This window comes from Trichomycterus rosablanca, chromosome 5 (assembly GCF_030014385.1).
Source record: "Trichomycterus rosablanca isolate fTriRos1 chromosome 5, fTriRos1.hap1, whole genome shotgun sequence".
Classification (NCBI taxonomy): domain Eukaryota; kingdom Metazoa; phylum Chordata; class Actinopteri; order Siluriformes; family Trichomycteridae; genus Trichomycterus; species Trichomycterus rosablanca.
The window spans coordinates 3,132,911-3,157,834 of record NC_085992.1 but is presented as its reverse complement, the minus strand read 5'-3'; the positions used below and the strand labels follow the sequence as shown (position 1 = coordinate 3,157,834).

At 44.5% G+C, this 24,924-nt stretch overlaps 1 protein-coding gene across 5 annotated transcripts in view; it reads right to left on the bottom strand.

Moving 5' to 3' along the window:
• The window catches only part of gpm6ab (glycoprotein M6Ab), a 71,133-nt gene extending 46,848 nt beyond the window's left edge, over window positions 1-24,285 (bottom strand). For 4 of the 5 annotated variants that reach the window (XM_062995523.1, XM_062995519.1, XM_062995521.1 and 1 more), the window contains exon 1: window positions 9,625-10,009. In XM_062995523.1, the coding sequence (XP_062851593.1) occupies window positions 9,625-9,661 (37 nt within the window). In that variant the 5' untranslated portion in view covers window positions 9,662-10,009. Of the gene's footprint in view, window positions 1-9,624; window positions 10,010-24,089 lie in introns of those variants that run through there. The other variant, XM_062995520.1, reaches the window with a different exon arrangement.
• Between the last annotated feature and the right edge of the window lie 639 nt (window positions 24,286-24,924).

Sequence of the window (24,924 nt, the reverse complement as noted above, 5' to 3'; positions counted from 1 at the left end):
GACCAGGGCTTGGTGGTGGAGCCTATCCCAGCTTTTCAATGGGCGCAAGGCACACAATAACACCCTGGATGGGGCGCCAATCCATCGCAGGGCAGACACACACACACGTACATTCACCTATAGGGCAATTTAGTGTCTCCAATTAACCTGGTTGCATGATTTTTGACTGTGGGAGAAAACCGGAGCACCCGGAGGAAACCCACGCAGACACGGGGAGAACATGCAAACTCCACACGGAAAGGACCCGGACCGCCCCACCTGGGGATCGAACCCAGGACCTTCTTACTGCCCACCAAGCCACAGTGCCGCCCTTAGATCAAAATTATTTAGTGTAAATATTATTTTACTTAAAACAGTTATTTATTTACTCATTGTCTGTTTTACCACCGCTTTATCCTGGTCAGGGTCGTGGTGGGTGCAATTCACTAGGCGAAATGTAGGAAACACCCTGAACAGGTCACCAGTCCATTACAGGGCACACACACACACACACACACACACACACATAGGGGCAGTTTTATCTCTTCAATTAGCCTGACTGCACATCTTTGGACTGTGGGAGGAAATCAGAGCTTCCACATGGACACAGGGAGAACATGCAAACTCCACACAGAAAGGACCCGGATTGCTCCCCCTGGGAATCAAACCCAGGACCTTCCTGCTGTGAGGTGACAGTGCTACCCACCTTTATTTAAAGCAATAACCAAATATTTACTTGGCCAGGGTGCACAAACTTTCAGTTCACAGCCTATACTACTCAATATGGAACACACTCACGTAAAAGCGCCCTAGGATACTGTCCTGAACTGACTATAGTGTGTGTACAAGTGAATACAATCCATGCAACTCAGAATTCAGGGTTAAGGGCCTCGCCTAGGAGCCCAAACATGACAACCTGGCAACTGTGTGGCTTGAACCAGTCTAAGTAAATGGTTCAGGTTTAGGAAGGAGAGGCCCGCTACAGGAAACAACGCTCACATCCCTCCTTCCTGCATTACTATGGTATACGACAACCTCCATGGACACACACTTCTTCAGCAGTTTGAGCTTCTGTAGCTCGTCTGTTGGATCGGACCACACGGGCCATCAGTGAGCCTTGGCCGCCCATGACCCTGTCGCCGGTTTACCACTGTTCCTTCCTTGGACCACTTTTGATAGATATTGACCACTGCAAACTGTGAACACCCCACAAGAGCTGCAGTTTTGGAGATGCTCTGTCCCAGTCGTCTAGCCATCACAATCTGGCCCTCGTCAAACTCGCTCAGATCCTCACGCTCGCCCATTTTTCCTGCTTCTAACATCAACTTTGAGGATAAAATGTTCACCTGCTGCCTAATATATCCCCCCCACTAACAGGTGCCGAGATGAAGAGATAATCAGTGTTATTCACTTCACCTGTCAGTGCTCATAATGTTATGCCTGGTCGGTGTAAACACCTAAACATCGTCTCTGGTGTCTTTTGAGTCTTGGTTCCTCCCAAAGATTCTTCCGCAAGAGGTTTAGGTTGTCATTTAGTGTTTTACTTCTGTAACTAGCATTGTACACATACACCATATGACCAAAAGTATGTGGACACCCCTTGAGTTTATTAAGTTGAGAGGCTGAGGCGACACCCATTGATAAAAATGCTAAAATTAAGAAAGACTGATTGTGCCTCTGCGCAAAAAACGAGGTCTATAAAGACACGTTGGACAAGTTTGGTCAGAATGAACTTTAGTAACCTGCACCTTAATCACATGACACACTGTTGTGGGATGAATTGGAATTCCGAATGCGAGTCAAATTGGTACATCCTAAATCGGTGGCAGAACTCAGGAGGTTATGATCAGGTGTCCAGATAATTTTGTTCTCCGTTACACACACACACACTGTTATTGTGCTGCTCATTAGGTGTTTTGGACCTGGATCTCTAAAAAAGCTGCTTTGAGATCTAATTTTGTAAAAAAGCACACACACACACACACGTTCCCCTCTTCAAACAGCCCTCAGCGCTAGTAATGAACGCTGCGTTAATAAGACGAGATGTTTACACGATGCTATCACAAACTCATTAAAGCGCAGTAAAGAAATATCTCACGGCGTCTCAAATACACACTTATCACGTCTGACAGGAATGTTTATACACACTCGACGTCCCCGCCGTGTTTTGTGTTTCCCGCCATGCTCTGATGTTGATTTGATGGCATCTATGAGGGTTCGGGTTTATTGATGTCTATTAAAAACAATCAGAATTAATGAAGCAGGTTCAGACCCATTACGGTCGTTATGGAGGTTTTATTTCATTTCCAGTTAAGTGTTCAGCATGTGGGTGTTATATGTGTATATATACAGTATAACATAACATAACATAACATAACATAACATTAAAACCACCTCCTTGTTTCTACACTCACTGTCCATTTTATCAGCTCCACTTACCATATAGAAGCACTTTGTAGTTCTACAATTACTGACTGTAGTCCATCTGTTTCTCTGCATGCTTTGTTAGCCCCCTTTCATGCTGTTCTTCAATGGTCAGGACCCCCACAGGACCACCACAGAGCAGGTATTATTTAGGTGGTGGATCATTCTCAGCACTGCAGTGACACTGACATGGTGGTGGTGTGTTAGTGTGTGTTGTGCTGGTATGAGTGGATCAGACACAGCAGCGCTGCTGGAGTTTTCAAACACCTCACTGTCACTGCTGGACTGAGAATCGTCCACCAACCAAAAATATCCAGCCAACAGCGCCCCGTGTGCAGCGTCCTGTGCCCACTGATGAAGATCTAGAAGATGACCGACTCAAACAGCAGCAATAGATGAGCGATCGTCTCTGACTTCACATCTACAAGGTGGACCAACTAGGTAGGAGTGTCTAATAGAGTGGACAGTGAGTGGACACTGTGTTTAAAAACTCCAGCAGCACTGCTGTGTCTGATCCACTTATACCAGCACAACACACACTAACACACCACCACCATGTCAGTGTCACTGCATTGTTGAAAATGATCCACCACCTAAATAATACCTGCTCTGTGGGGGTCCTGACCATTGAGAAACAGGGTGAAAGCAGGGTAAAAATATGGAGAACAGATGGAGTGGAGCTGATAAAATGAACAGTGAGTGTAGAAACAAGGAGGTGGTTTTAATGTTATGGCAGATCAGTGTATTATATATATAAACAAACTTGCTTTACATTATATTGTGTTTACCTCCACATTTGTATATAGCAGAGTGGAAAGATCTCTCTATTTTAATACCAAAATTGGTCAGGTGTTCGAATACTTTTGGCCAGATAGTGACCAGTGGAAGTCAGACTACAACGGCTGTCTCTAAATGTCATGTTCACTGTTCTGACACAATCTCAGTCACACACACACACACACACACACACACACACACACACACACACACAAACACACACACACACACACACATCACACCTCTCCAAGCGTGACTTAATTCATTGAGTCACAATCACCAGCTTCAGTGAGTCACATGTAAAAAAGCCCGTCAGGCTCAGTGTGTATGTGTGTGTGTGAGTGTGTGTGTGTGTTTCTGACTTTTTATTGGACGAGTGTATTGTTGTGTGTTATTACTGTCATTAGCAGCTGAAGCTTCATGTGCAAATGCATGAAGAGTGAAAAATATGAGCGGAACAGTTACACACAGACACACACACACACACACACACACACACACAGTGTGTCTGGAAAAAGCAAAGAATAAAATGATGTTTCAGCATCAAGGTCCAAAAATTGATTGTGTAAGATAAGATTCGTTTATCACCTTTAGAGTAAATACAGTTAAAGATGGAGTAAACAAAACAGGGTAGAATAAAATAAAAATATCGACTATATAAGGGCAATTACTATTATACAGCCATATAACATATTCTAACTATATAGGAAAATGTGAAAAGGTGCAGAGCAAATTACAATCAGATTTGTTCGCTATATGCGCTCTACGTGCATCTAAAATAAACCTCCTGGACTGGTTACGTCAAAAACGCGCTGTTTTCATTACTTTTGCTGCCCCATACGCAACAAACTGCGCTGCACTGTGTATTCTGACACCTTTCTATCAGAACCAGCATTAACTTCTACAGTAGCTCGTCTGTTGGATCGGACCAGCCACACGGGCCAGCCTTCGCTCCCCACGTGCATCAGTGAGCCTTGGCCGCCCATGACCCTGTCGCCGGTTTACCGCTGTTCCTTCCTTGGACCACTGCAGACCGGGAACACCCCACAAGAGCTGCAGTTTTGGAGATGCTCTGACCCAGTCGTCTAGCCATCACAATTTGACCCTCATCAAACTTGCTCAGATCCTCACGCTCGCCCATTTTTCCTGCTTCTAACATCAACTTTGAGGATAAAATGTTCACTTGGTGCCTAATATATCCCCCCCACTAACAGGTGCCGTGATGAAGAGATAATCAGTGTTACTCACTTCACCTGTCAGTGGTCATAATGTGTAAACTAGCCATGATAATTCATTCAGTCGTTGTTTGTTTTACCATCACTTTATCCTTTATAGGGTCGTGGTGGGTACAGTTCACTATGCGAATTTAGGCTGATGCAGTACAGACTTAGGGGGGGGGTCCCTGCTCCAGGGTCCTAGGGACCTGTGTTTGACCAGTCTTGTGCTAATGTGTTCATGGGTAGGCTCATATTTCGGAGCGTCTGTAGAACTTTGTGCCCAATTGAACCAAAGAGCACTGACACTGGACAAAAAGGCTCACATCAGTGTTCCAGAACATCTCAAAGACGTTCAGTCTGGTTAAGTTCTCCTTTTTGTACCACGTCTTCATGTACCTCACTTTCTGTAGTCATGCAGAAACAGCGAAGGACCTTCCCCTAACTATTGCCACAAAGTGTTTGGTTGGCATGGATTAACTGAACAGATACAAATCAGGTTCCTGAAGTAAAATCGCTCATCTATAAATTTCATCCCTGTGTAGTCCATCACTGACTGTACCATGAACATGACAAGGAAACTGTTCTTATTTGCTGAAGTTTGACGCCATAACAGGGAGTTTCTCTTCATCTGTAGTAGAAACAACTATCTAGGAAACAAAAACGAAGCGTAACAGTTTCACGGTGGCGGAGATAAAGCACATACCCTTCTGCTCAATGCTCGATTCCTATTGGTAATCGACACATCGCTTAGCTACTAATTTGCATAAAATGAAACTTTACTTGGCCGCTCAGGTGGCGCAGCGGTAAAAACACACGCTGGAATCAGAGCTGGGATTTCGAATACATCATATAGAATCTCAGCTCTGCTGAGAGCGGCCACATGAACAACGATTGGCCTGTTGTTCAGATATGGGCGGGACTAAGCAGGATGGGGTCTCTCTCTCATGACTGGTGCAATTATGACCTCTGCTGGCTGATTGATGGCGCCTGCACAGAGATGAGAAAAGAGTGCTGTCAGGGTGTGTCTCTCCGTACACAGTGCTGAGCTGCACTGCACTCGTAAAAGTGTAGGTGATAAGATGCATACGGCTGCTGCCCACTTGTCGGAGGGGGCATGGGTTAGCTTCGTTCTCCTCAATCAGAGCAGGGATCGGCATTGGTGAAGAGGAAGCATGACGCAATCAGGTAATTGACCGACTCCGCCCACTTTAACGTCACCAACGTTCTCGCTGCCTCCTGTCGCCGGAAATTGCAGCTTTAATTTAAAATAATCGACGGCCACTCATTTTGTCGTGTCGTGTCACTGCCGGTTTGAACGTGGGGTCAGAATCCACACATGGCCGGTGTAAAAGAGGTGGCCGATGACCTGTAACCCTCCACAGTCAGCAAAATGGAAAAAAGGCTCCCACCTCCCCCCTTAAGAAAAATAGTTGCTACGAAGAGGCTCATTTACTTAAATCTAGACTGTAACGTAAACAAACGCTCGTGTGGATCATATACCCTAAATTAGCAAGTCTAGAGTCCAGCGATCGATCAAAGTCCAGCGGTGTGCGTGTAGTTAGAGTAGGTGAGCAATTGATGGTCATCTGAGAGGGAAGCAGAGCTGAACAGGTATTTAATTTCACTGCTTTGCTGACTGTATAATCGATGAGGCTGGAGCTGAGAGCATCTGTCCGGCGTCTGATTTGTTTACAGGTCGAAGTTTCAATACAATTTCATTTAACGCTGTTAGAAAGACCGCTAAACGTAATCCTCCAACACGTATCAGGATCCATCATTTATTTCTGCCCTAAAGCTACATGGGAGTAATAAAAGTCTAATAAAGACCATATCGGTTAGTAAATATCCATATGACCAGAAGTATTTAGACACCTGACCATAAGCTTGTTGAACATCCTGGTTCACATTACTGATAAGGCTTCTCACATATCTGTAGGAATTTGTGCCCATTTAGTCAAAACTTGACAGCATTTGTACGGCTGAGTGGAGCTGAGGTCAGCGCTCTGTTTCTTTAAATTCAACTTTAAATAGAGCTCGCTTTGTGCACAGGGGACTGCAACAGGTCCTTCCCTAAACTGTTGCTGCAAAGTTGGATGGATTTATTAGACCTGTTAGCAACTGTCGTGACTGAAAAACATGAATTCAATGATAAGAAGGGGCGTCCCAACACTTTTGTCCATGTAGTGTCCATGTTTCTAATAATCATGCTCAAGTAGACGCTCAACAAAACCTCGAGTCTCAAACAGATTGTGTTGTGGCAACAGTTTGGGGAAGGCACGTTCCTGTTCCGGTATGTGCCCAGTTCCCAGACCTTCATTTTCGGTTAACTGTCTTTGGGATGAATCAGAACGTTAAGCAAGACTGACATCAACATGGTCAGGTGCCCACATTCCAGCATCCACCTTCTTCTATCCTAGCTATATCCTCTTGGTGTCTGGTACAGCGTCGCCCTGACCAGCTTCTTCACTCGTTACAGACTCTGCTCCTCATATTTCCGTCTCGTTCTAAAAAGGAGCGCTACCACAGGTCCTTCATTCTCGCAGCTATCGGAGCTTACAATCATAGACCGAATACAATTTGAGCAATTGAGGGTTAAGAGCCTCGCTCAAGCACCCAACAGTAGCAACTTGGAGGTGGTGGGGCTTAAACCGGCAACCATCTAATTAGTAGTACCGTAAACACTGAGCTACGACGTTCCCATAATCCTTATCACAGTACATTTCATATGTTTGTTTATTTGTTTATTAGGATTTAAAGGTGATCATTTTCACTTTGGTTCCATTCATGACAGGACAGGTAGTGACAAGTTACCCATGATCCATCAGTTCAAGTTCAGTTTTTATCTTAAACCCTAGGGCAGTGGTAGCTCAGTGGTTAAGGTACTGGACTAGCAATCAGAAGGTTGCCAGTTCAAGCCCTGTCACCACCAAGTTGCCACTGTTGGGTCCCTGAGCAAGGTCCTTAACTCTCAGTTGCTCAAAAATCGTGTTCAGTCATAATACGTCACTTTGGATAAAAGCGTCTGCTAAATGCTGAAAATGTAAATGTTAACGTCTCTCCAGTTCAGTTCACCCCACTTGCACGTCATTGGACTGTGGGAGGAAACCGGAGAACCCGGAGGAAAACCCATGAAGACACGGCGAGAACATGCAAATATCACAAATACCCCTTTTCCACCGATGCGGATCCGGCTCCGTTCTGGTTCGCAAACTTGATTTTGAACTGGTTTTGCATGTTTCCATAAAAAAAAAGAGGTTCCAAACAGTGAACTAGGGTTCTAATCTGGCACCACAGAATACTCGGTTTTTCAGCGCGAACCGTGGCGTCATCTGTGGGCGCGTCATCGTGTAGAGGTTTGGGTGCTTCCACATGAGAAGCTGCAAAACCGTGTTTGCTCTGCACTTTCATCTTTTTCATGTTACGACTCTTTACTTTCGTTGTGTAACGCCCACCGTTGATGACGCAGGCTTGGTTCCCAAAAACTGGTGGAAACGCCTGTCGCTTCTCTACAAATCAATAATCAACAGTTTGAAGAAACCTGAACACAACCGGTTCAACAACCAGAGTTCTATTGGTGGAAAAGCGCTAACAGAAAGGATTTGGATCGTTCCACCTGGGAATCGAACTCAGGACCTTCTTGCTGTGATGAGACAGTGCTGCCCACATTTATTAACGAAAATCCTTCTACATTGTGCAGAATAAATAAACCAGATGTTGACGCTGCATTAATCTGATTTATTGTAAATTACAGCCAGTCAGACTGTTACTAATGGTAACTAATGGGCCAGCTGTAGCCTAGTGGTTAAGGTACTGGACCAGTGATCAGAGGGTAGCTGGTTCAAGCCCCACCACTGCCAGGTTGCCACTGTTGGGCCCTTGAGCAAGGCCCTCAACCCTCAATTGCTCAGACTGTATAATGTAACTGTAATGTAAGTCGCCTTGGATAAAGGTGTCTGCTAAATGCCAAAAATGTAATGTAATGGTAACTGTACATATTCTGACCACTAGGGACAGTGTAGAGTAATTTTCTAAATATAAAATAAATATAAAGTTCGTTTTTGGTAGCATTTTACGCATGTAGGCTGGATATACGTGCCTATACGTTGACGGAATCTCGGATTTTACACGGAAGTGACGATATTTGGGAGAAATGGATTGAATGGACGGACGTTGTGGTTCGTGTGAGGAACCCAGACACCTCACACTTCTGTACTGTGCATAATTCTAGGTTTTATACTGTTGGGTGATGCTTTTATGTCGGTTTAAAGTAACGATACTGATTTAATTAAACAGGATTGTCAGGCGTGAAACCATCGTGATGGGTAATAGAAATGACATCATGGTGTGGGTGCCAATGCCAAGCTGTATCAGGGTGGGTTGGCAAGATGTCCGTCATACACACTCGCGGCGTTTTTCCATTCTAAAAAATGGATGAAATACACACACACACACACACACACACACACCTGTAATACACACATTCTGCTTTCCGACTGTACGTACAATCATTTAGAGCTACAGCACCAGAAACGGGATTTAATTGTTGGCACATAAACCGGCAGCATTATAATAATGCAGACCTACACGTTCCAAAAAATGCCACACGCCCCTTAGAGCGACAGCTCGAGGAACGAAAGATGAAAGACGCACCCGCTTAAAATGACCCACGTTAATAAACAGACCGATGGATGAAGATTGTAAAAAATATATAATTAATATGTGTAAACTGAAAGATGCTGAATGTCTGGCGTACTCAGCCGACGCGCCTTCGCTCAAACACACACCGTTACACACCGCCACACACTGCCACACACTGCTGCTACACACCCCTTCCAAGCTGCACCGCAAATCTCAGCAAACGAAGCATGCACAAATTAAAGAAGAATTCGAATGTGATTTCCATGCAATGCACACATCCATCATACCCAATTTGTGCCCCAAAGTGCCACCCATTCAGAGCTAGAGCACCAGCTGAAGATGCATGAAGATGAATGGATGATGAATGGATGGATGAATGAAGATCTGTGAAACAAAACCCCAAATATTCCTGCAGATGCACCTCAAGCATCTCAGCACACCAAACCAAACCCACACGGCCGAAGCCACAGCAGCAGGGATGTGAGATGCGCCCGCTCAGAATGCGACGGAGCACAGGGATCGAGATCAGACGTCTAAAAAGCAGACGGGCGGAATTAATCAGGAACAGAGAATCCTTTTGTCACTCTACCTTTCTGCGTCTGTCCCTCTTCCATGTTGTCCTCCATTGTGGCTCAGATTCTTCCGTCTGCACTCGACACGCTTTCTGTGGAACGTCTGGTAAGCTCCTCTGAGCCGGGTGTGTGGAGAACGCAGAGTGTGTGTGAGTGCGTGTGTGCGTGTGTGTGTGTGTGTGTGTGTGTGTGTGTGATATAGACAGTCCTCCGAGCTCCGATTCAACCGAACGCTGGTCCAGCAAAGCTAAGAACCATGAAGACGTGAAAGCCTCGTCTCAGACCCTGAACCCGACTGGAAAGGAGGGCGTGTGCCTGCGTGGGGTGCGACGACAAAAACAAAGACCCCGCTCAGTGGAACGCTCCCTCCCTCGAGCGCAAGATGGGGGATTAATAAGCACGGAGTGAGAAAGAGCTGAAGAAGGGAAAGAGAGGGACGGGGTGGATGATTTTTTAGGAACAGGCGGCAGTAGGGTGTTGAAGCACCGCACTCGGGAACAGATGGAGGGGTGGGATCTAAAAACAAAAAACAAGCGCACACCCAACCACCCCTCAGTTCCCCTTTATCCCTCCACTGCCCATCCTTCAGCCCCCCTCCGCTGGCCTCCCCTCCCCTCTCGGTCTGTCTCATAACCCTATAACAGTCACTCGTACCCCTTTATTCTCTAAATGAGGCTGCCTACAGGAAAAGCCGTTCGCCATTAGGTACACTATACAGCCAAAAGTATGTGGACACCTGATCGTGAGCTTGTCTGACATCTCATTCCTAAACCAAGTGCAAAACTTGATGTTTTGCACAGTTTTTGTGTTGGCGATAGGATAGGATAGGATAGGATAGGATAGGATAGGATAGGATAGGATAGGATAGGATAGGATAGGATAGGATAAGACAAGACAAGGCAAGGCAAGAAAAGACAAGACAGGACAGGACAGAACTAGACTAAATAAGATAGGACAGGATAAGATTAGATAAGATGGAATAAGATAAGATAAGATGGGATAAAATAAGATGGAATAAGATAAGATAAGATAAGATAAGATAAAATAAGATGAAATAGGATAAGATGAGATAAGATGGGATAAGATAAGATAGGATAAGATAAGATAAGATGAGATAAGATAGGATAAGATGAGATAAGATAAGATGGGATAAGATAGGATAAGATGAAATAAGACAAGATAAGATGGGATAAGATAAGATAAGATGGGATAAGATAGGATAAGATAAGATAAGATGGGATAAGATAGGATAAGATGAGATAAGACAAGATAAGATGGGATAAGATAAGATAAGATGGGATATAAGATGAGATAAGATGGGATATGATAAGATGAGATAAGATGGGATAAGATAAGATAGGATAAGATAAGATAAGATTCCTTTATTGATCCCTATGTAGGAATTTCGAGTGTTACAGCAGCTCCAGCACAGCGCAGTAAATAGAGTAGAATAGGCTGCAGTGATTCCTCATCAGTGCTAAAATTGCGACCTCTGCTGGCTGGTCGAAGTGCTTGCAGGGGATAATGGTTATCAGTGCGTGACTCTTCATATGCGATACGGACCCCTGTGTGAACCTGCCAAATGCACACGGGTCGGAGGGGCCATGTGTCGGTCAGGGTCTGGGTCTGCAGAAGTATGGAGTGATATATTCGGGTAATTGGATATGACTACATTTGGAGAAAAAGGGATATATGAGTAAATAGAGAAAATATAAATAAACACAGTTTATTAAAAGGTGTTATTGCTGGATTGGGCAGTTTGGAATGAGAGCTTATAGCTGTTAGTAATTTATCCCCCCTATAGATCCTTAATGTCTTATTTTAATACCTAAAATTCTCTGATTGGCTAACAGAAATCTGGTGAACATTTTTAATGGACTACAGAACCTTCGTCCTGCGCATGCCCATCGACCTCACTGCACACAATGCAACGGTGCCGAAAATATAGTCACGAACACACCGGCGCTCTCCATCCTGTCCTATCATCATGTGGCCCTAAAATGAGAGCTACAAAATTAGCTTCATGCTATTACTGTTACTGGTCGCTATGGTAACACACCTCCACAGAGCCACGTTGGCTTGGAGACGCTAAACGTTCTGCACAGCCGATACCTGGTTCTACCTCCCACTGTTCCATCTCCACTGCAACGTCTCCAGTGTCTTGTCATCTTGACGGTGGACTACTGCAACTTCTTCCAAGGTCTTCCCATGTCCACCATCAGACCTCTAGAAATGTGCATGATGTAGACACATCATACACCAAGCGCTGAAACATCAGACCAGCCCTGACTGACCTTTAAGCAAGAATCAAACCCTTCATACCCATAAAGCAGGGTTAAAGCAGGGTTAAAGCATGGTTAAAGAAGGGTTATGGCATGGTTAAAGAAGGGTTATGGCATGGTTAAAGCATGGTTAAAGTGGGGTTAAAGCAGGGTTAAAGCAGGGTTAAAGTGGGGTTATCAATGCTGTGTAAGGACCTGTACAGAAAGTGAAGGAGCGCAGAAATTGGGGTCTGTACGCTAAGCCGACCTCAAGCGCAAAGCCACCGAAGTAGGGAGAAACAAGAAGGGATTGGTAGGACTGTTTTTACGTGAGAGTGTATGTCAGGTGAATATACACCATCCTTAGTGAATAAACTGGATTAAAATTAACTGGATTGGAATAAACTGGTTTGAAATAAACTGGATTGGAATAAACTGCGGATTGGAATAAAATGGATTGGAATAAAATGGATTGTATTAAAATGGATTGGAATAAACTGGTTTGAAATAAACTGGATTGGAATGAACTGGATTGAAAAAAACTGGATTAGGATCAAATGGATTGGAATAAAATGGATTGAAATAAACTGGATTGGAATAAACTGGTTTGAAATAAACTGGATTGGAATAAAATGGATTGGAATAAACTGGATTGGAATAAACTGGATTGAAATAAACTAGATTGGAATAAAATGGATTGGAATAAACTGGATTGGAATAAACTGGATTGGAATAAAATGGATTGGAATAAACTGGATTGGAATGAACTGGTTTGAAATAAACTGGATTGGAATAAAATGGATTGGAATAAACTGGATTGGAATAAACTGGATTGGAATAAACTGGATTGGAATGAACTGGATTGGAATAAACTGGATTGGAATAAAATGGATTGGAATAAACTGGTTTGAAATAAACTGGATTGAAATAAAATGGATTGGAATAAACTGGATTGAAATAAAATGGATTGGAATAAACTGGATTGGAATAACCTGGATTGAAATAAACTGGATTGGAATAAACTGGATTGGAATAAACTGGATTGGAATAAACTGAATTGAAATAAACTGAATTGGAATAAACTGGATTAGAATCAAACTCTTCTTACATGGAGGAACACACTAGACTGAGGTGTTCTTCTACCACTTGATCAAACAGCAGGTGTCGCTGTTGCAGTAAAAATGAGCTGATAACCTGTCCAGCCTTCCAGCTGAGTACAAAAGAAAGGAAGCATGTCTGTACTTTACTCTGTAAATAATCATCTGCTGAATGCCTGAAATGAGCGTTTTAATAAGATTTATAAAACGGATAGTTCCGGTCCTAAAATCTGATTGGCTGAGCCGTGTTCGAAGCCGTTGTAAAATCCCCGATAAACGCACACCTAGGACCACCTCACATCATTCCATATTAATACGCCACTGAATAGAAAAAGTTAATGTTATTTTCGCCCTCATGTTGCCTAGCAACACTGTTAATCGAACTATTTTGCGTCGCGGAAGAATGCTTTCATTGTAAGTTTATACACAATAAATACATTTATGAATTAAACATTGTTGTATTTATTATATTTTATGTTGACCGCCGTTTTATAAAAGCAATAAGCCACTCGAGACCATGCATTACTGTTATGATTTTAGCACGGGGAAAGAAGTTTTAGGTACTCCGCTTCGCGTCGTGCCAAAAACGTCATCCCCGTGCTAAAATCACAGTAATGCACGGCCTCTCGTGGCTTATTGCTTTATTAAACCTCTCGCTGGTAAGTCACTCAGACCGCAGCTTGTACTGTACAGCAGGATAATACCGCTATTGTTTCCTCAAGATATAACAATGAAAAAATGGACTGCGCGTAGGAGGAAATGTGGAAGGAGGAGGAGGACGTGATTTATGGGTCCTTCTTTAATGCCAAGTGTATAACGAACGTTTCCCAACACTGACTGCACTTGTTCTAAAAATCAGTAGTGCTAAATATTCTCGACTCTTTCCTCATTCCTCTTTCTCATGCTGCGTTCAGGGATCATTTTCATCATCCTCAATACACCATGTTTAATAATCCAAAAGAAATCATCTCGTGATTAACAGTGAAGATTGAACCCAGGTCTCTAGGTGCCATATTGCTTGATAATGGGTGGCACTGAACCCACTGGTGGAAGTAAATGAGCGAGTGAACGCCTGGATGCCCATGAATGAATGAACATGATTTGTAGAGTTAAGGGTTTTTCGTGCCCTGTATGTATATATATATATATATATATATATATATATATGGGTTCTTAGCAGAGCCAGGATTCAAAACCTGAACTTTGCAGCTGATAGCCTAGAGCTCTGACCACTGAGCTACTACTGTCCACATAATGGACAGTAAAAACGCTTAAAAACACTTATTCTTTTATTTCTACTAATCCTTCATACTGGTCAGGAAGCGGTCAAGGTGGGTAAAAAAAAAACAGGCCCTGCACATCACCTGGCTAACACCATCCAAACTGTGAAACATGATGGTGGTAGGATCGCTATAAGGTGGGGACAGGGACATCTTATGTCCTTTTTGGGGTCTTATGGCCACCTTTTTAAGGTTTTATGTCCTCTTTGGGGTCTGATGGCCTCCTTTTTGGGGTGTAATGTCCTCCGTTATAGGGTCTGGTGCTCTTCTTTTGGGGGTCTGATGTTATTTCGGGGTCTGATAGCCTCCTTTCTGGGGTCTGATGCCCTCCTTTTTGGGGTCTGATGATCTTTTTGGGGTCTGATGCCCTCCTTTTTGGTGTCTGATGATCTTTTTGGGGTCTGATGATCTTTTTGGGGCCTGGTGCTCTCCTTCTTGAGGTCTGATGGCCTCCTTTTTGAGGTTTTATGTTTTTTGGGGGTCTGATGTCCTCCTTTTTGGTGTCTGATGTTATTATTTGGGGTCTGATGATCTTTTTGGGGCCTGGTGCTCTCCTTCTTGAGGTCTGATGGCCTCCTTTTTGAGGTTTTATGTTTTTTGGGGCTCTGATGTCCTCCTTTTTGGTGTCTGATGTTATTATTTGGGGTCTGATGGCCTTTTTTGGGGTCTGATGCTCTCCTTTATGTGGTCTGATGGCTTACTTTTTGGGGTTTGATGTTATTTTTGGGGTCTGGTGCTCTCCTTTTTGCTCCATCTGAAAGTAAAACCCAGGATCTTCTTGCTGTAAGGCCCTTTCCCTAATTTAAAATAACTTAAAATGCATCATTTTGATATAAAACCCATCATGAACTGTAAATAAGCTGTTCTGTGAGAGTGTGTAACTCATAAAGCTGGTACCCGTCACGTCAATCTAATAATGTTAGTAATGAATGTAAATCGGAGAGCTTTTACTGGTCTCCTCTTAAAAATACACTGAACAATGAGCAAGGATCAGTAATTCAGCGAGCGGCCTGTAAAACAGATCAGCGCTCTGGCTACACGCCTGGCTATTGTGTTCGATTCCCCGCAGCCTTCATAAAGCTACACAGTTTACCAGACCAAAATAAAGCAGCAGCATGAGACCTTCTCAAGGCCGCACTGGTCCGGGTCCCTTTGTCCTAATAAAAAGAGCCAAAATAAAATCTCTGTATAAAAGTGAGATCAAGCGTGTTTACCGTGTGCTGACATTATTTTCTGCCACGTGTTGCTAGTAAAATATCACCTTATTTAACTGAAACCAGTATTTACTGCTAACAAAGGACCACTGTAGGCTCACTGTGGGGATCGTGGGCTTAAAAACCCATACAACAAAAGAAAACCATTCTGCAGATACTGGGTCAACAAAATGAGCACATATTTACCCCCCCAAAAAAACATTTTACTTTGATAAAAACCTCAAATATGTCGAGTGATGAACTGGTGACATGTTCAGGGTGTTTAGGGTCTGATGCCCTCATTTTTTAGATCTTATGCCCGTTTTGAGGTTTGATGCCCCCTTTTTGGGGACTGATCCCCTCGCTTTTGAGACATAAGACCTCAAAAAGGAGGCCATCAGACCCCAAAAAGGACATAAAACCTCAAAAAAGAGGGCATCAGTCCTCAGAAATGAGGACATCAAACCCCAAAAGCAAGGGGATCAGACCCCAAAAAGAACATCAGACACCAAAAATAACATTAGAACCCCAATAATCACAACCCAAAACGAGGACATAAGACCTCAAAAAGGAGGGCATCAGACCCCAAAAGCAAGGGGATCAGACCCTAAAAAGGAGGGCATCAGACCCCAAAAGCAAAGGGGATTATACCCTACAAATGAGGCCATCAGACCCCAAAAGCAAGGGGACCAGACCCTAAAAAGGAGGGCATCAGACCCCAGAAAGGAGGGCATCAAACCCCCTAAAATGAGGGCATCAGACCTCAAAAGCAAGGGGACCAGACCCTAAAAAGGAGGACATCAGACCCCCAAAAAAACATCAGACTCCAAAAAGGAGGGCATATGACCCCAAAAAGAACATCAGACCCCAAAACAAGGTCATAAGACCTCAAAAAGGAGGGCATCAGACCCCAAAAGCAAGGGGATCAGACCCTAAAAAGGAGGGCATCAGACCCCAAAAGCAAAGGGGATTATACCCTAAAAAGGAGGGCATCAGATCCCAAAAAGAACATCAGACCCCAAAAAGCAGAGCATCAGACCCCAAAACGAGGACATAAGAACTCAAAAAGGAGGATATAAGACCCCAAAAACAACATCAGACCCCAAAAAGAACATCAGACCCCAAAAGGAGGGCATCAGACCCCAAAAAGGAGGGCATCAAACCCCCCAAAATGAGGGCATCAGACCCCAAAAGCAAGGGGACCAGACCCTAAAAAGGAGGGCATCAGATCCCAAAAAGAACATCAGACCCCAAGAGGGCATCAGACCTCAAAACGAGGACATAAGACCTCAAAAAGGAGGGCATCAGACCCCAAAAGCAGGGGGAACAGACCCTAAAAAGGAAGGCATCAGACCCCTAAACAAGGACATAAGACCTCAAAAAGGAGGGCATCAGACCCCAAAAAGGAGGGCATCAGACCCCAAAAAGGAGGGCATCAGACCTCAAAAAGGAGGGCATCGGACCCCCCAAAAGGAGGGCATCAGATCCTAAAAGCAAGTGGATCAGACCCTTAAAAAGGAGGGCATCAGACCCCAAAAATAACATCAGTCCCCCAAAATAGACATAAGATCTTTTAACAGAATGGGCACAAATTCCCACAGACATACTTCAAAGTCCTGTAAGAAGCTTTTCCAGACTATATGGACAAAGTATACACAAGCATTTTATTTTAATACCATTTGTTTTGGAAACGGGGCGTCCAACAAGCTTCTGGTCAGGTGTCCAAATACTTTTGGCCATTGTTGTTTTTGTTATTGGCTTTTATTGTTATTTATGCTGGGCCAGTTTTTGGCTCGTCCCGGTAATTAACGCTGGGAGTTGATAAAGCGATTGATCCCACAGTGGAAACAGTGAGTGTTTGGGTGGCGCCACCTTCCTGTACGGAACCACCAGTCGAATGTTTTTTAGAAAAAGATCCTGGTTACCCTGAGCCAAGGCCGCCCGGCCCGGCGGACATGTTTTCCTTCCTGTATCATCTCACCACATGTGCAGCGTACCATTTCTATCAGAACAATAAACACCCGGCAAAAAGAGCGGCGTCCTTCACGACGGGACAGGACCCCCCTGCTCCCCTCCTCCCCAGTCCCGGCTTCTTCTTTCCATTTCCTGTGACTTCCTTCATGCTGAAAACAAACCAGAAGTGTCGAGGTCGAGCAGCATGATCGCGCCCGTGTGTCTCAGGCTGTGGGCGATCGTGTGATGACCAGACGCACCTCATCTCCAAATCCACCCACACACCGCTGTGGAAATAATGTGTGTGTGTGTGTGTGTGTGTGTGTTACCCACTGCCGAGCTTCATACACACACCTGGATCTGGTTTTACACAATGCAGCAGTGTAAAACAGATACAGGAGTGTCCGTGTTTGGATTAAATATTAGATATCTAAATTCTTTAGACGGGAGTGTTTTTCACAAAGCTCTGACGAATCGATTAAAAACAGACTCTGTTTGTTCCACACCAGGGTGGCCACTTATATAACCTCAAAAAGGAGGGCATCAGACACCAAAACGAACATAAGACCCCCAAAAATAACATCAGACCCCAAAAGGAGAGCATCAGACCCCAATAAGGAGGGCTTCAGACACCAAAAAGGAGAACATCAGACCCCAAAATGGACACAAGACCCCAAAAATAACATCAGACCCCATAAAGGAGAACATCAGACCCCAAAACGAACATAAGACCCCCAAAAATAACATCAGACCCCAAAAAGGAGAACATCAGACCCCAAAAAGGAGGGCTTCAGACACCAAAAATAACATCAGACCCCAAAAAGGAGAACATCAGACCCCAAAAAGGAGGGCATTAGACCCCAAAAATAACATCAGACCCCAAAAAGGAGGGCTTCAGACACCAAAAAGGAGGACATCAGACCCCAAAACGAACATAAGACCCCCAAAAATAACATCAGACCCCAAAAAGGAGAACATCAGACCCCAAAAAGGAGGGCATCAGACCCCAAAAAGTAGGACATCAGACCCCAAAAAAGAGGGCATCCGACCCCAAAAAGGAGGGCTTCAGACACCAAAAAGGAGGGCATCAGACCCCAAAAATAACATCAGACCCCAAAAAGGAGGGCTTCAGACACCAAAAAGGAGGGCATCAGACCCCAAAAATAACATCAGACCCCAAAAAGAAAGGCTTCAGACCCCAAAAGGAGAACATCAGACCCCAAAACAGACATAACACCTCAAAAATAACATCAGACCCCAAAAAGGACATTAGACCGCAAAAAGAAGGACATCAGACTCCAAAAATCACATCAGACCCCAAAGAGGAGGATATCAGCCCCCCAAAAAGGACATCAGACCACAAAAAGGAGGACATCAGACCCCGAAAATAACATCAGACCCCAAAAAGGAGGCCATCAGTCCCCAAAAAGGAGAGCATCAGACCCAGATGACAGAATTCGTATGGCTGGGTGCAGATATTGGTTGACAAAGTCTCAGTTGATGTTCCGGTTCATTCCAGAGGTGTTGAGTGGGGCTGACTTCAGGAATGGGCCTTCCCTAAACTGTTGCTGTAAAGTTTGCTCAACTGATGCTGCAGTTCATTTTAACCCTAAAGGTGGATCATTTTCGGCTACACTCCTTTGCCCGACCACACCCTCTTTGCAAAGCAACACAAACGGCGAGTTCGGTGCGACCGGCTCTGGTCGAAATTCTTCTCATCGCCTCCCCATCTGTCGTGAGAGGGGCTGGAGAAGGAGAGAGAGTACCCACCCGGAGGGGTGAAACACAAACACGGGGTGCTTGTTAGTCCCATCAAAGGCCTCACACAGCAGAGGAGAATGTTCGGAGGAGGCGAATAAAGCAGATGTTGATCCCTCGTGATTCTGCGCATAAATTAACAAAGTTAGGACACGAAGGGACGGAGACAAAGAACGAAACAAACCACATCAGCTGCCGTCCGGCACCACAGTGAGCGTCTGTGTTCGGCGAGGGTACGAGTCTTACATCAGCGCCAAAACAGAGCGGCACTGTGTGAAGGAACTCGCCGCGAGAAAACACCGAAGCATCAAAGCCAACGTCGATGAGATCTTCAAACGCCGGGTGCTTATCAACCCACAAATCACCAAATAAAACGTCGTTTAATTCTGATCATTCATTCAGTGTCTGTTTTACCAGCACTTTATCCTGGTCAGGGTCTCGGTGAACCTGATTGTTTGGGCGAAAGGCAAAAAACACAATCGATTTAGCAACTCCCAGCGTTAATTACTGGGACAAGCCAAAAACTGGCCGAGCATAAATAGCAATAATACAAGACACTCTATGGCCAAAAGTATATGGACACCTGACCAGGAGCATGTTGGTCGTCCCATTTCCACATCATATGGTATTAAAATCAAGTGCTTATGTAAACGTTTTATCCATATAGTCTGGAAATGCTTCTCACAGGACTTTAAAGCATGTCTGTGGGAATTTGTGCCCATTCAGTCAAAAGATGTCTTGATGCCCTTATTTTGGGGGACTGATGCCCTCCTTTTTGAGGTCTTATGTCCTTTTTGGGGTCTGATCCCCTCGCTTTGGGGTTGGATGCCCTCTTTTTTGAGGTCTTATGTCCTTTTTTAATCATTAATCATTCATTCATTGTCTGTTTTACCAGCACTTTATTCTGGTCAGGGTCTCGGTCAACCTGATTCTTTGGGCGAAAGGCAGAAACACCCCGGACAGGGCGCCAATCCATCACAGACGCACATTTCAAGTAGCTCCAGTTAACTTGACTGCAGGTCTTTGGACTTGAGAACATGCAAACTCCACACAGAAAGGACCAAACAAAATCGAACCCAGGACCTTCTTGCTGTGAGGCGCCAGCGCTACCCACTGCACAACCATGCCGCATTAGTATAATTCAAACACAGGTGGCACTGTCAAGACTCCAACAAGCTTTACAACCCCATTGGCTCAATATAGGTGTTGCGTCCCAAACTTCATAGCACTTACTGAACAGGATTACACAGGGAGCAGGGCGGGTCACTAGGTTTTCACACAGACCCATAAAGAAGGTTGCAACAAGGAAAACCTGTAGCGCAGTAACTAACAGGGTGGGAGTGTGAATTAGATATGGACACACACACACACACACACACACACAAACTCATGCAGTTTGATATTTTCTTGTAGACTTGTGAGAGGAAACCGAAGCATTCGGAGGAAACCCACACAGATACAGGGAGAACATGCAAACTCCACACAAATAGAACCGAACAGAATCGAACCCAGGACCTTCTTGCTGTGAGGCGCCAGCGTTAGCCCCTGCACAGCCATGCCGCCCGAGTGTAATTCAGGAGTCAAGAGTCAAAATAGGTGCTGCATCCCAAACTTCATAGTACTTACTGAAGAGGATTACATACTGACTTCCGAACACACTATTAGTGGTACAATGGCAGTTGTAGCCCAGTGGTTAAGGTACAGGACTAGTAATCGAAAGGTCTCTGGTTCAAGACCCACCACTGCCAGGTCGCCACTGTTGGGCCCTTGAGCAAGATCCTTAACCCTCAATTGCTCAGACAATATACTGTCACAGTACTGTAGGTATCCTATAACAGCTGTTCTATAAGACTTTAACATCTGTCTGTGGGAATTTGCGCCCATTCAGAGGGTGTAGGTGTTCAGTAAAGTTCACAGGCCACTCTCTCTCTACACAGACGCATTTTACATCATCCTACACTCCCGAGAAGAGGGCGTGTCTAAATCCTTAGATCCCTTAATCTGCTCCTACTGAGGCGCCTTAATTCTGAGTGATGATCTGACTGAATGACGAGGGAGCGTCCGACGCCTCCTCAGCGCTGAAGGCAATCCCAGCCTTCAGTGCGGCACGACTTTTCTCACAAAACATGACAAACGTGGCGGACGAATGAAATGCGGAGCAACCAACGGAGTTATTTTCAAATGTAATTAAATCTCATTGATATTTAATTTGTATAAAGGTGTAATTATATGAGTGTCGTTTATCTGTAAATTGGGGCTCGTCAGGGACGGTTTAACCGTTTTCAGTACACGGAGGGAGACGTTAGCTAGCGGGTTGTGCCGCCTCAGCCCGACGATTTGAACGACCTGAGGCTAACTGTGTTAGCTAAGTAAGCTAAAACTGCGTTGATGTAATCTCTGTATAAGTAGTGCGTCTAAATAATCTGCCTCATGAGCTCCATGTCTTATTAGAATCCTCTCTACTGAGGCAGCTGATCAGGTAGGTAGAGGGAGCAGGGCGGGTCACTAGGTTTTCACACAGACACATAAAGAAGGTTGCAAAAGTCTTTTGAGCTGTCAGGAAAACCTGTAGCACAGTAACTAACAGGGTGGGAGTGTGAATTAGACTCACACACACACACACACACACACACACTCCTCTATGCAGTTCAATACCCAGTGGACAGTGAAGATAATCAGATCACAGCAGCTTTACTGACCCGTCTGATAGAGGTCAACACAACAACCCAGGGTATCGTTAAACTAAATATTCTGGCCAAATGTATGTAGACGCCGCACCTTTCCCAGTTATGTGTTCCAGACACACCCGTTGCAACAGGTGGCAATGTTGTGCACAAAGTGAGATCCATTAAGACCAGTCTGGGTTTGACCAGTTGTGTGGTGGAACTTCAGTGGCCCAGAATTCTCCCTACAGAACAACTTTGTGATGAACTGGAACTTTACACCGATCAGCCATAACATTAAAACCACCTCCTTGTTTCTACACACACTGTCCATTTTATCAGCTCCACTTACCATATAGAAGCACTTTGTAGTTCAACAATTACTGACTGTAGTCCATCTGTTTCTCTGCATGCTTTGTTAGCTCCTTTCATGCTGTTCTTCAATGGTCAGGACCCCCACAGAACCACCACAGAGCAGGTATTATTTAGGTGGTGGATCATTCTCAGCTCTGCAGTGACACTGACATGGTGGTGGTGTGTTAGTTTGTGTTGTGCTGGTATGAGTGGATCAGACACAGCAGCGCTGCTGAAGTTTTTAAACACCTCACTGTCACTGCTGGACTGAGAATAGTCCACCAACCAAAAATATATCCAGCCAACAGCGCCCCGTGTGCAGCGTCCTGTGACCACTGATGAAGGTCTAGAAGATGACCAACTCAAACAGCAGCAATAGATGAGCGACGTCTCTGACTTTACATCTACAAGGTGGACCGACTAGGTAGGAGTGTCTAATAGAGTGGACAGTGAGTGGACACGGTATTTAAAAACTCCAGCAGCGCTGCTGTGTCTGATCCACTCATACCAGCACAACACACACTAACACACCACCACCATGTCAGTGTCACTGCAGTGCTGAGAATGATCCACCACCTAAATAATACCTGCTCTGTGGTGGTCCTGTGGGGGTCCTGACCATTGAAGAACAGGGTGAAAGCAGGTTAAAAAAAGTATGTAGAGAAACAGATGCACTACAGTCAGTAATTGTGAAACTACAAAGTGCTTCTATATGGTAAGTGGAGCTGATAAAATGGACAGTGAGTGTAGAAACAAGGAGGTGGTTTTAATGTTATGGCTGATCGGTATATTTGCCATAGCCACAAAACGGAAGGGTAACTTTACATGTCCATATACTTCTGGCCATATAGTGTACATCACACAAAAGATCTGAAAACAGTTTCGACAGCCGTACGTTCCATTTTTAACATCATTGCTTGATCCTTTTTTACGGTTGAGGTGCCTCTGGTGCAAGTGCGGGAACACACTGGGGAAGGTGCCAAAGTACACTATATGGTCAAATGTATCGGGACAACAAACAATATATATGCAGTTGTAGCCTAGCGGTTAAGGTACTGGACTAGTAATCAGAAGGTCGCTGGTTCAAGCCCCACCACTGCCAGGTTGCAGCTGTTGGGCACCTTGAGCAAGGCCCTTAACACTGTACACTGTCACAGTACTGTACGTCGCTTTGGACAAAGGCATCTGCTAAATGCAGAATGTGAATGTGCAAAAGTGTTGGGAAATATTGAATTCATGTGTTTCAGCCACAGCAATTGCTAATAGGTGTTTAGGGAAGGCCCTTTCCTGTTCCAGCACAAAGCAAGCTCTATAAAGACATGAAAAAAAGTTCTTCCACAGAGCCCTGACCTCAGCCCCACTCAACAGCTCTGGAATGAATCGGAACATCAACCGGAACATCAGTCGTCTTTTAACTGAACTGCCACAAATTCCCACAGACAGATTTCAAAGCCTTGTGAGAAGCCCTCTCAGGAGAGCGGCTGTTGTTCTAGCTGAAGCGATCACAAGGACGTTACTCTATTGTAATAGATAGACAGACAGACAGACAGACAGACAGACAGACAGACAGACAGACAGACAGACAGACAGACAGACAGACAGGTAGATAGACACTTTATTTATCTCAGATTTATACTTTATTTATGAGTGAATGTAAAGTTTATTTCTCTCCACCCCACTGTTCTGGAAAGCCTTTTCATAACATGTTGAAATTTGTGCCCGGCCAAAAGAGTATTTGTGAGTCCTGACTAGGATCCTCACGATCGAGGTCATGCAAAAAAGTTTAAAGGTCCTAAATACAACCCCGAAGATACAAATGAACCCAGTTTGAGAAATCCCACAGACTCCAGCCAGGATTTATCTACATGGTTCCAGTCTCAGTCTGCTTGGGTGATAAAAAGCTTTAACAGGTTTCTGACTTACCCATGGTGAGCTGGTGTTTGTGAGGCAGTGTTAGTCCACAGTTTCAGCAGTGTTCAGTAGTGTTTCAGCAGTGTTCAGTAGTGTTTCAGCAGTGTTCAGTAGTGTTTCAGCAGTGTTTGAGCAATGTTCACTCAATCCTGCAGCAGGATCAGACTCTGTAATCAGGACAGAGAGGAGGAGGAGGAGAAATCTTTCATTCTCAGCTTATTCAATCCACTGTTCATACAAGGGAGGAGGATCTCCAGAGCTTTTCTTCTCTTCAGCTGCTTGTGTGTGTGTGTGTGTGTGTGTGTGTGTGTGTGTGTGTGTGTGTGTGTGTGTGTGCATTTAAACCATTTCTTTCTTTCCTTTTTTATAAGCAGCACAGTCAGTCTGTTTTGTAACTCGCTCCTATGGTATGTAGAGTTACATTTACTTTGGTTTTAACGTCATAATTGTGACTTTATTTAGTAGCATTAGCATGAGGTGCTTGGGTGGCGCAAATTTCTGGTGTCTGGGATCCACGGATCCACAGTTGTAGCCTGCAAAAGGTCGCTGGTTCAAACCCCACCACTGCCAGGTTGCCACTGTTGGGCCCTTGAGCAAGACCCTTAACCCTTAATTGCTTAGACTGTAAGCCGCTTTGGATAAAAGCGTCTGCTTAAGCAGGTAAATGGAAATAATTGGACAGTCTGGTGTAACTGGACTCCGGTGGCCCGCACACAGCCCTGACATCGATGACACTGAACACCTTAGAGATGAATTGGGACTTTGATTGTGAGCCTGACTTTGTGTACTCCAACGTTATAAAAAAGCTTTCCAAAACGGTGGGGTGGAGAAGAATACATTTTAAATT